General features: G+C 41.2%; 1 protein-coding gene across 12 annotated transcripts in view; it reads right to left on the reverse strand.

Annotated features, from left to right (window-relative positions):
* Positions 1-3,696: 3,696 nt before the first annotated feature.
* The window catches only part of ENOX2 (ecto-NOX disulfide-thiol exchanger 2), a 290,714-nt gene continuing 282,313 nt past the window's right edge, over positions 3,697-12,097 (reverse strand). For 6 of the 12 annotated variants that reach the window (XM_035289389.3, XM_035289388.2, XM_035289387.2 and 3 more), the window contains 4 exons: positions 11,148-11,256; positions 8,441-8,563; positions 7,694-7,779; positions 3,697-5,225 (listed from right to left, as the gene is read on the reverse strand). In XM_035289389.3, the coding sequence (XP_035145280.1) occupies positions 5,094-5,225; positions 7,694-7,779; positions 8,441-8,563; positions 11,148-11,256 (450 nt within the window). In that variant the 3' untranslated portion in view covers positions 3,697-5,093. The remainder of the gene's footprint in view (positions 5,226-7,693; positions 7,780-8,440; positions 8,564-11,147; positions 11,257-12,097) is intronic. The other 6 variants (XM_078363075.1, XM_078363071.1, XM_078363070.1 and 3 more) reach the window with 1 other exon arrangement.

Consider the following 12,097-nt stretch of genomic DNA (forward strand, 5'->3'; position numbering starts at 1 on the left):
CCGTAATGGGAGTGAGTAGAATTGGAAGGATACTGAGACTGTATCAGAAGACAGTAGAAGGAAATTTCCTCCCTGTGTTTGGCTTGGGCCAGGGTACTTAACTCTAATGGAGCATTGTTCAGTAAAATCTCCTGAATTTCTCTAAGCCAGCAAGTCTCCTTTTAAGTTACTCTGTGGCCTTATGGGATCCCCATTACTATGAAGTTAGCCCCGGTATCATTAAAGCTTTGTTGATATGACCATTGGTTGGATAATGATTATAGCTATTTGTTGAGCACTTACTTTGCCAGGCATAGTACTGGGCACTTTACATTGATCATAAATGAATTTACACTTTACATCACTCATAAATGAAACTTCCAGGGAGATATACTAAGATTTTCACTTTATAGTTTTAAAAAAGGCTCAGAGAAGTGACAGTGTTATAAAGCAAACTGGGGCACCATGACTGTGTCATTTAGCAGGCTCCCCTACCAGAATGTAAGCTCTTGAGGGAAGTGGTCATGTTTATATATATATACATATACGTTTACACATACACACACACACACACACACACACACACACACACACACATGTATATGTATCTCCTGGTAAGTAGGAATCACTTACATATGTATATCCTGGTAAGTAGGAATCACTAAATAATATTAGCTTTTACTATTAGTGCATATGAATGTAGTTTATTTATTTATTTATTTTTTTGAGATAGAGTCTTGCTGTTGCGCAGGCTGGAGTGTGGTGGCACGATCTTGGCTCACTGCAACCTCTGCTTCCCAAGTTCAAGTGATTCTCCTGCCTCAGTCTCCCATGTAGCTGGGATTTCAGGTGTGCATCACCATGCCCGGCTAATTTTTGTATTTTTTTTAGTAGAGACAGTTTCACCATGTTGGTCAGGCTGGTCTCAAACCCCTGTCCTCAAGAGATCTGCCTGCCTTGGCCTCCCAAAGTGCTAGGATTACGGGCGTAAGCCACTGCGCCTGGCCTGAATGTAGTTTAAAATGCTACACAAATACTCATGTGATAAACCTTGACTAAACAGCTACAGGGTATGGGTTTCTGGGGATATGGCAGTAAACAAGACCAATGAGAACCATACTCTCATGCAACTTATACTCTGAGGGTAGGGTGGAGGCATAGATAGTAATAATACAGGTCTCAAGAGCAAGAGGTCATTACTACCTTATCCACACCATTCGTGGGTGGTCAGCACTGAATATTTTCACAATTAGCTTTTATGGCTTTGGCTAAATATGTAAGTTCAGTGTGTCGCAGCTACCCTTCTAGCTTTTTGAAGGCAGGGCCAGCCATGCTCCTTTTGTGTCCCATTGTGCCTGATAGTGTTGGGACAGAGTGAATGTTTGGAATATGTTCAAACAGATAAATTTCATCTCTTGAAGTCAAGAAACATGATGTGGCCCCACAGTTGTATGTATGAACACAAAAAACTTTTTTTTTTTTTGAGACAGAGTCTCACTCTCTGTCGCCCAGGCTGGAGTGTCGTGGTGCGATCTTGGCTCACTGCAACCTCTGCCTCAAGTGATTCTCCTGCCTCAGCCTCTTAAGTAGCTGGGATTATAGGTGCCCACCAGCACACCTGGCTAATTTTTGCATTTTTAGTAGAGATGTGGGTCTCACCATGTTGGCCAGGCTGGTCTCAAATTCCTGACCTCACGTGATCCACTTGCCTTGGCCTCCCAAAGTGCTGGGATCACAGGTGTGAACCACTGCTTCTGGCCCACAAAAACGTGTTTTAAAAAATGTGGGTAAGGTCATGAAATTTGGCTGAATCACAATCATAACTCTTACTGAGAACTCACTGTGGGCCAAGCACTGGTTGAACAATTTGCAGACGCTATCTTGTTGACTTTTTCCCACCATTCTGTGAGGTGGGTACTATTTCTTCTGAATTTTGCCTGTAAGGAAATTGAAGCACTCATATCCATGTAACTCGCCTGAAGACACACAGACAGAGACTTTGGGCATCATGACTACCTAATAGGTGCTCAGCAGATGGTAGCAATTGTGGTAAAAAATGAAGCCATATCTCTACCTGATGTATCATCTAAGACAGCTAAGAATCCCAAGGGCTCACACTGTTCTACTGGATGAGTTAAAAGTTCTTGCACATTTATGCTATCTTTTCAAATAATAGTTTATTCTGCCTTATGTGAAAATTTTGGGCCCAAATTTAAAAATACTCTGTATAAGTTGAATGCAGATATGTCTTTAATTTTCTATGAAAAATAGCTCATTTGCATTGAAGATATTTAACAAGCAACTAAAGTCAGAATTAGAGATGTCACAGGACTAGGGAAAGAAATAAAACAATCATTTGTAAAATAAAAGAAAGCTTCTATTCATTATTATATTGAAGAAAAGCTAACTACTGTATCTCATAAACATAACAAAACAGCAATATTTCAAAATTCTGGAGGAACAACAGAACCATAAATAGTACTGAGACTTTGCAGGAAAAAGCAGCTTCATTAATAGATTTCTATGATGGATGAAAAGGTTTGTGAGAGATAGTATGTGCTACAATTTGATTGTGTAATATAATGCATATTCATATCCATATATCTCTATATATCTATGCTTATCTGTATATAGACATATATGAGAGTGATCTATTTATTTTAGGGAATTGGCTCTTGCAGTTTCGGGGGCCGGCAAGCTGGAGATTTGTAGGGCAGGCCAGCAGGCTGGAAGTTCTGGCAGGATTTGGATGCTGCAGTTTTGAGTCCAAAGACAGTCTTGAAGCAGAATTCCCTCAGAGGGGACTTCAGTCCTTTCTCTTAAGGCCTTCAGCTGATCAGATGAGGTCCATCCACATTATAATGGGTAATCTGTTTTACTCAAAGTCTACCGGCTTAAATGTTAATCACATCTAAAATATACCTTCACAGCAACATCTAGACTGGTGTTTGACCAAGCAACTGGGCACTATAGCCCAGCCAAGTTGCCGCATAAAATTAACCATAACAACTACTATGCTCAAGCAAAGTGGGACGAGTATAGCTATACTAAATTGGCAGGAGTAACAGAAACAGACAATCTGCAACATAAGTTGATTCAGTGAAGGAGAATAAGGTGTTTAGGTGTGGCAGCTATTGCTTTAAAACAAGTTTTAATGTGTTAATATCATGGTAAGGAGCTTGATTTGTTTCTTTTAGTTTTTAAGTTCTGGGGTACATGTGCAGGATGTGCAGGTTTGTTACATAGGTGAACATGTGCCATTGTGGTTTGCTGCACCTATCAACCCATCACCTAGGTGTTAAGCCTGGCATGCATTAGCTTTTTCCTAGTGCTCCCTGCTAAAAATTAATGTAATTTATTTAAACAAGAAATAACTGATAAGTGGAAAGTTTCCCTTGATTTCATAGATATTATTAAAATTAGGTATTCCAAGAGCTCCTGAGACTGATGAATCAAAGCCTTCTGCAGCATTGATGAGAGATGCATCCGTGAGGAAGCTAGTGTAAAATTAACCCTAGCTTCCCGCTGGTGCCACAGCAGGGTGCTTGAGGGGGAAGCCAATTTTCAGCATGAATGGGCTGCTGTGGAACCCTACTTCCAGTTGTCAAGGCAGAGTTGGAATCTTTTTCCAACATCCTAGTAACCCACAGGAAGAAACTGAGATGATCTACTAATGGATTACATAGAGAGTAAGTTATTAAAAACAGAACACAAAACTGAGGTATAAAAAGGAATATTTATCTTTTAAAAATACAACTTTGAACACTACTGGCATCTCATTTACAAAGTATTTTCTTGAAATACTCTCCATTGGCGTTGCTTATTCAGTACATTCTTTTATCTTCAATAGAGACTCAAGGGAGGGCATACTTGCATTATTTTACGTACCACAGCCACCACCACACACAACAAAGACCATCTCTGTTTCAGGATATTCACCTCAAACCTCCATCCTCTCCGTTTCCTTTCCACCAATCAGAAGTTACTGAATGGTCCACTCAAATGATGTCATTGCAATTTGCCGACCGACACTACAGAACTGGAGGTGTCTCTGGCAATCCGCACTCCAGGTGGAGCTGACCTATTTGTAGGAAGCCTCACACATCCTGGCTCATTATTTGTTCATTGATTCATCACTATTAATACTCATATGAAGTCTCTGCAAACATTCAGCATGAAGTAAACATAGTATTTACAGCAGTACACAGTTTACAATTCAATACACTGACAACAGAAGCAAAGGGACCAACAGACTGTAAGAGGCTAGAAGGGAAAGAATATCAACATAAATCCCTTCTGCCACTGTGTGTGTGCGTGCATGTGTTTGTGCCCACACACGAATGTGTTTTAATTCACAGAAAACTGAACATGCCCTCCTTTAAAAGCAGACTATTTACAAGTGATTCTGAATAGCACGAACACATCCCAGTCATACTGGATATTTGTTTCTGCAAACACATCTGGATGTACATTTCACAATTCTGAAGCAGATTTTTAATGTGATATGTTAGAGAAAACAACTTTGGAACTTTGGAACAACTTTTGGTTCGTAGTAATTTTGCAAAAAGCCACAACCATGCTTTGTCGTTTAAAAGGTGAACCTGGTCAGGCACCTTCTAGAAACACTGATGTGTTGTTTATTTACTGCTCTACTGGGGATTGGAAAGACAATGACAGTTACACAGAGGATTTAACGCTGCTCTCATCCCTTTCGCCAGTGGCAACATTAATGTAAAGAGAAGTTTAGAAACACAAATCACATACAAATCATCAAAACATTTCAGTTAACAGTGTTTGAAAAAATACCAAAGTCTACACTAGTAGTACAGACATTGAAAACACTCCAGATACTGTTTAGCCTCAGGACTTTTGCAACCAATTGACAGAAAGGGGAGGAAGTTACAGCACTTGCGGTTTGAGGCAATTTCTCTTTAGGGTCTGTAGCTTGAGGTGCTGTCCTAGGATCCTTATTTTAACTTGAAACATTTTCCAGGAATGAATTGACAAATTCAAAGCAATTTCTACTTGAAAATCATTAAAAATACAAATCACTTTCTATGCTTGTGCAACACATACGTATATATTCGGGATCCCAAGTTGTTAGGCAAAGAGATTTAGGTCAGTTTCAAGCCCTCAAAGCCACAGAATTTCCACCTCTTTTCCAGGCTGGCTCCAACTCCAGTCATTTCCTGCTTGAAGGTATGCTGGAGTCTACCCATGAGACGCTCCACATCGCTGGTGCAGATCTGTGGGACAGAGAGAACATCTCCATTCAAAACCACTTCTATTTTCCTAATCTTCCTTCCCAGTATTGCCTACTTTAGAATGCTGATATGTCTGTGTATGTGTTGCAGGGGCATTTAACCTCCTCCCGCTCCTTGTGCCTTTGTGTGTGTTGGCAAAGTGGCTTCCAGCCAGCAGTATTCCTCTGCTATGACCACCAGACAGGGTCTGCTGAGTTCTTATTGGAAAGAGATGGGGTCAGTCGTGTGGAAAGGCCTGGGTTTGCAAGCAGCTGAATGATGGCTGCACAGTGCTGGTGATGCTGTATGCAGGTCCTGTGAAGCTGCTGAGACTTTTGGGAGGGGAGGAAGGTAGAAATGGCTGCCACCAGAGCAGAGACCCTGGTGCATTAGTTCATAATGGAGAAGTAACAGGAATGGGGAATGCTCTGTGTTCCTACTTCCGTGCATTATCTTTCTCTCCCTACTTCTCTCTCTCTCTCTCTCTCTCTCTCTCTCACACACACACACACACACACACACATACACGCCCTCAATACAAAAACAGAAACAAAAACAAATCTGTGGACTCCTTTAGGGCTTGTTTTTGGTGGTCATCTTTACATTAGTAGAGTTAGTAAGTTACCCTCCTCACCGTGAGCTTTGGTACCTCAGGCTCTCTTTGGGAGGCCCTGGCACTACTCTTGCAGAAGTTGCTAAGTGGGAGCTAGGCCTAGGCTAAGGAGCGCAGTCATGCCTTCTTCCCAGTGCTGGCAGTAGACTGTATCCAGTCAAGTGAATGAAGCACATTCCAGTGTATCATATAGAGTAGAATCCCCCTTTCAGAAAACATAGGTAATGTTTGTAGATATATACATTTAATATAGATACAGCATACTTTCAGGAAAGGGTCTGAAATATGTGCCAAACGGTTAACAGTGGTTATCCTTGAGGAGTGGGATTGTGGGTGGTAACTTTCACTTTCCCTTTACTGAATTTCTATACTGCTTACATTTTGAAGATAATGTGCATGTATTATTTTGTAAATTAAAAAAGAAACAGATGGTTTTACTGACATATAGTTCAATTTCATACCATTGTAAAGGACTCTTGGTCCTAGTATTCACATTCCATCCTCCCCTTCACTGCCAAATGCGCTATTTAATTGCAGAATAGCATCACTTCCCAGAGGGAAATGAGGGGGGAGCGCTGGCTAGAATGAAAGCAAATGCCATTGAAGAGGATGTATCACCACAGCTGGGATATGGTTAGAACAATAAGATTCCCAAGTGCGCCACTGCCTTTGTTAAGATGACATATGCTTAAGTTACTTAACATTTAGGACAGCACCTATATTCAATGACACTTCTCAAAAGGCCCAGATTCTATGAAATAGGGAGTACAATTTATGGGCAGATTTACCTGAATGCTGCTTCTGAAAAAAAAAAAAACGTATCCTGAGCTGATTCATTCTGAGGAGTCAAGAGTCCTCAGTATGCCTCTTAGAGGCATCTTTGATTTCTTAGGGAATGAGCACTTACCCCTGCTCCAGATGCCCTAGGAGTTCCCCCAAAGGATAGCATCCAGAGAAGGAAATGGACCATAAGATCATCTGTGAGCAAATATTCAGTCTGTGGTACAGAGGCCCTCAGCTCATTGCTCCATCTTTTTTTCGTTTTGTTTTGTTTTTGGCCCCTGCCTCCCTTGTATTGTAATAGACAACAGCACGGGTGATGATGGGAGAGGTGGATGGAGTAAGACTTCCCATTTTGAAAATGAACATTTACTTATGGCTAAAAACCCAGGACAAAAGTTTGATGGGGCCTGGTGTGGTGGCTCATACCTGTAATCCCAGCACTTTGGGAGGCTGAGGCAGGCGGCTTGCTTGAATCCAGGAGTTCAAGACTAGCCCGGGTAACATGGCAAAACCCCATGTGTATAAAAAATACAAAAATTAGCCAGGTGTGGTGGCATGCGTCTGTAGTTCCAGCTACTCAGGAAGCTGAGGTGGGAGGATTGCTTGAGCCCAAGAGGTTGAGGCTGCAGTGACCTGTGATCTCACAAATGCACTCTGGCCCAGGCAGCAGAGTGAGACCCTGTCTCTAAAAAAAAAGTCTGATGGGTAAGAAAGCTGATATGGGTTGGTTTGCAGCTTATAGGTAAATTAAGAGAAGAGAGGAAAAGTCTTCTAAGATGTATGTTGGAAATAGGACGGTCAACTTACTCAAGTTTGCCTGAGACTGTCCTGGTTTTAACATCAAAAGTCTCAAGTCCCAGGAAACCCTTCAGTCCCCAGCAAACCAGGACAAATGGTCACTCCACTTGCAAGGGGGAAGTTCTACACTGAATCACTGAATCACAGTGAGAGAGCAGGTGAGGGAAACTTCCTTAAAGCAATAACTAATGACTTATTTACGCTTCAGGGGAGTCAGGGCAGCTGTTGACAAAGAACCCTACATCCCCTTGCATCCCCATTTTAGGCCCCCATATACCTTATTATCAAGACGTTGCAAGTAGGAACAGATGTATTCAATGCTTGCTCCAAATGGGTGAACATGAAGGAATGTGGAGATAATCCCTATAGAGGCAAGAGCATGGAGATTACACTTGAGCCTTGTATTCCTCGAGGTACTACATGACAGTGAATAGCAAAAGCTGACTCATATGTACAACAGAAATATACTGGACGCTATTCTAAATTTGCCTATATTGTACTCATTTAATCTTTATAACAATCCTGTGAGGTGGATATTGTCATCCCCATTTCATAGCTGAGGACACTGATGCACTAAAAGTCCGTGGCAGACCTGGTACTGGAACCCAGACAGTCACTGTTAACTACTACACACACTTCCTCTTACTGTGCTGTGTGATATGTAGACAAGCTGGCATTTGAGGAGTCACTTTCATTACTTGTGATGGCTAAACACCGTCTGAATTCAAGGATTTTACCATGAGTGTACACTGTGCTGGGCTTTTGCAGTTCCTTCACAGTCTTCAAATTAGACTTTAGCCTCTTACGCATTAATAACGCCTTGTTGTTGTGGTAAACGTACAAATCATGTACTTTCTTGATTAACCTTGTGCCTCTCACAAGAAAGTCGGCTGATTTTATTTGGGTTTTATTTTCTGAGTAGCTCTGTAAAGAAAAGCCAAACATTTCGTTCATGGCTAACTCAAGTGGTCACTAGCATTCTGTGCTTAGAGCCTCAAATCTCTTTGTGTAACAATATTCTTACAGCAGTTTACAGCTTCCAGGAACGCCCTTGATTTCAACTTAGCCCGACTCTGGGGTGACTGGAGCTTCACATGCAGCCTTGATTGTTCTGGCCATCGGGTTAATTGTTCTAATACTTCTTTCTCTGGCAACAGGTGGAAAACAGATTGTTCAAAAGCATAATATTTCTTTCTTTAAATTTTTTTTGAGTTCTCCTCCTTTCATAAGTTCTTAGGTGCATCAACCCAGAATTGAGTTTGTTGAAAATTGCCAGGAAATAAAAGCAAAATTTGATTTGGTTTCTCGACTACAACTTGTCTGTCCCTTTAAGAGGCTGACAAAGACTAGCAGAGGTTTAAACTGTAGTTTTAAGTTCAGTCAGGAGGGTGAGTTGGGGAGGAGTTCCAGAAGGAACTGATAGCAGTGCTCAAAATCTGTTCAAAAGGGATGCTATTACTTTAACATTACTTCATTCTTAAATGACTAGGTATATTGAATTTCTGAACACGGATTCTGGCTGAGAAACTTAAATTCTGAAGAAGACAGTCCATGTTTGAAGAAATTCTAGATCTCCTGGCCAAGACAAGCTGTCAAATACTAAGAAATAACTGCGTAGGTTTAAAAACATTCAGCGATTTTGTGGGTTCACACCCAAAAAGTCGATTGAAAAAATAGATTTTCTTTTCTCTGTGCCAGCCCAAGACTACCTTCTTGAAAAAACAAAACAAGAAACACTTATTTTAAGAATTTTTTTCTAAGATTATCCATTCACACAGGCTTCCTTCTATCCCCAGCATTTCTCTGACAGGTCTCCCTGTTGCCATGCCAATTTGTTAAGAACTTTGAATTGGAAGACGTTAATAAGTTGTAATAAGTTGTCACTTTTCCTGAAGACTCAATGGCAGGTCCCCCTGTGCATCTTTATTAACATATCAAATTGTTAAATCTGAGGATAATATCCATTACCAAAGCAGGCAGAGATATCTTAAAAATATGCAGAAGCCAGTCAGTGTGGAGGGCTTTTGAGACTCGAGTGAGGCTACTGTATAGTTCAGCTGCCTACAAGGCAACTGGGATTATCTGCTGTGGCTCAAGACCAGCCACTCTTAAATGATTAGCCCCTCTTAAATATTTTAGAGCCTCAATCTGCCACTGTTCTCCAAATGGAATACAAAGTTAGCCAGCATTTGTGAACAGTGCTGTGAAGTGGAAAATGGTTACTACCTACTGAGGGCTTACTATGGGCCAGGCACTATACTAAGTAATGTAGGTGAGTCATCATATTTAATACTCACAACTGCCCTTTGAGGTAGGTAATATCATTAGATCCATTTTGCAGATGAAGAAACTGAAGCTCAGAAAAGAAATGGTGGGGTCAAGATGGGAAGCCAGATCTGTCTGATTCCTTAACCGTATGTGCCATCTTGCCTCTCTGAATGAATTTTTACAGAGAGCAATGCTAGCATTGACCTCATCAAAGCCTGTTACTCTCCTGAGTCATCTACCATTGTGATATAATTAAAAAGTAAATATCTGGTCTTTGTCCCTAGTCCCTGGGACAGATAGCTCCTAAAAACCTTGAAATTTCTGGAGTGGTAGGAGTTGAGATGACTGGTAACTGGGGGCCCCTTACAGTTTTAGAACTGGTGCTGGCCACCAGAAAGACTTAGGCATGATTAAAGAGTTGGAACATCAGGGAAGAGAGAGGGGCTGGAGATTGAGGTAATCACCGATGGCCAGTGATTTCATCAATCATGCCTATATAATGAAGCCTCCATAAAAACCCTGGAATGACAGGGTTCAGAGAGGTTTCTGGTTGGCGAACACATCAAGATGCACACCCAAAAAAGGTATAGAAACTCTGCATACCCCTTCCCAGTACCTTGCTCTATGCACCTCATCCATTGTATCCTTTATACTGAATTGGTAAGAGTAAGTAAGGCACTTTCCTGAGTTCTGTGAGCGATTCTAGCAAATTATCAAACCTGGGGCAGGTATTGTGGGAACCCCTGACTTTGCAGCCAAATTAGACAGAAGTAGAGGAAACGTGGAGACCCTACATTTAAGACTGGCATCTATAGGGAGGGCAGTCTTCTAGGACTGAGCCCTTAAACCCATAGAGTCTAATGTTAAACTAACTTTGGGTAGTGAGTGTGAGGACGGAATTAAACTGTAGGACACCCAGTTGGTATCGAAGAATTGGAGATGTGGTGTTGAAAAAGACACCATGTATTTGGTGTCAGAAGGTTATAAAACAAACAAAAAATCCCTTATCACTTGGTCTCAGAAGTGTTGAAAAAATAACCAGTAACCTGGAAAACTTCGAGAGGCATATACTTGCTCCGGAGGCTCTCTGGAAAAGCTCTTTGCCAAGTAGGGTCTGCACTAGCCCCCTCAGTGGACATGAGAGGGCTTAGCTGTCCTTGTACAGAGATTTAAAAAAATCTACAATGTGTTTCTCCAACTGACCCCTTTTAGCATAGTGCTTGTACTGACATGCCTGACTGCTTGACATGGCAGTGGCTACAAGGAGTCTGAAGGGGGCTGGCAGCTGCTGTTAAATTTGGAAATTTGTACTTGTTCTTCACCCATCATCTTCAGAACTCTGAGTTCTTGCACTACTGTGCTTCATAAATGCTTGGCGTGTGCTTATTAATCTTAGGTGAAGCCCTCCCCTCCTCCATTGTATCTATGTATTATACGTGGTATGTGTGCATTAGCTTTCTTACCCACTAGCAGTGCTTCACGTTCAGATTTGATAGGACTGCTGTTCATCGTCTTCTCAAGAGGGTAGTCGCTGTCCTGGTTTGATGTACCCAGCCTAGAAGTACGGCTTTCCTGTGGAAATAACATGCTTCCTGGGTCAGTTCACTTTATTTGGCAAAAGAGTTGGCTTCAATTAACTACACAACAGGTAACTTAACACAGGACCATAAAAGCAATGCTGTTCAATTTGGATTACTGAATGGGAGGAAAATAGCATAAATTACAAAAGCATCACAGATATTTCAAACCTTGTTTATAGGGCTCCAAAACACAGAAACATTTAAACATTTACCTTCACTAGATTTTTTTTTCTGCCTTCATCTTTCTTGACTCTATACAAGCAATCTGGGCAACTAAACCCAACATTTATGGTATACTAACAAGATGCTAGGCACTGTTAGATAAGTATTATCTCCATTCTACAGATGAGAAAAATGAGGCTCAGGTAAATTGGCTAAGCTCAAACTGAAAGGAAATGGAGCCAGGATTTCATCCCACTGTTAAAAGGACCATTGTTTTTTTTTTTTAAATTTAATTCTAGGTCCACACTCTGTTAACGGTAAGCCCCACCTCAGTGGAGAATCTACATTGGCTGCATTGCCAATCCACTCACAGTTAATCAACTGGTGATTTTTGAACTAAACATTAGAGCTTTCATTGACTAGCATCTCTCTGTTTCTCTCTCTCTCTCTCTCCCCCCTCCTTCTCTGATAAGGACATTATCAGAATATTCCTGACTTTACAGCAAGAAAATAGCATTAGTCAATGGCCTTCTTTGCTGTGGAAAGTTTTTCCCTTTCAGAGTGTAGCAGGAAGGTTTCATAAGAGAAACTCAGGTGAATTCCGTGACCAGCAATCAAACTGAAAAATACCTCCAGACCTTTCATAGCTGTTTCTTTCTTTCTTTGGGTAC

This window comes from Callithrix jacchus, chromosome X, assembly GCF_049354715.1.
Source record: "Callithrix jacchus isolate 240 chromosome X, calJac240_pri, whole genome shotgun sequence".
NCBI classification, from domain to species: Eukaryota; Metazoa; Chordata; class Mammalia; order Primates; family Cebidae; genus Callithrix; species Callithrix jacchus.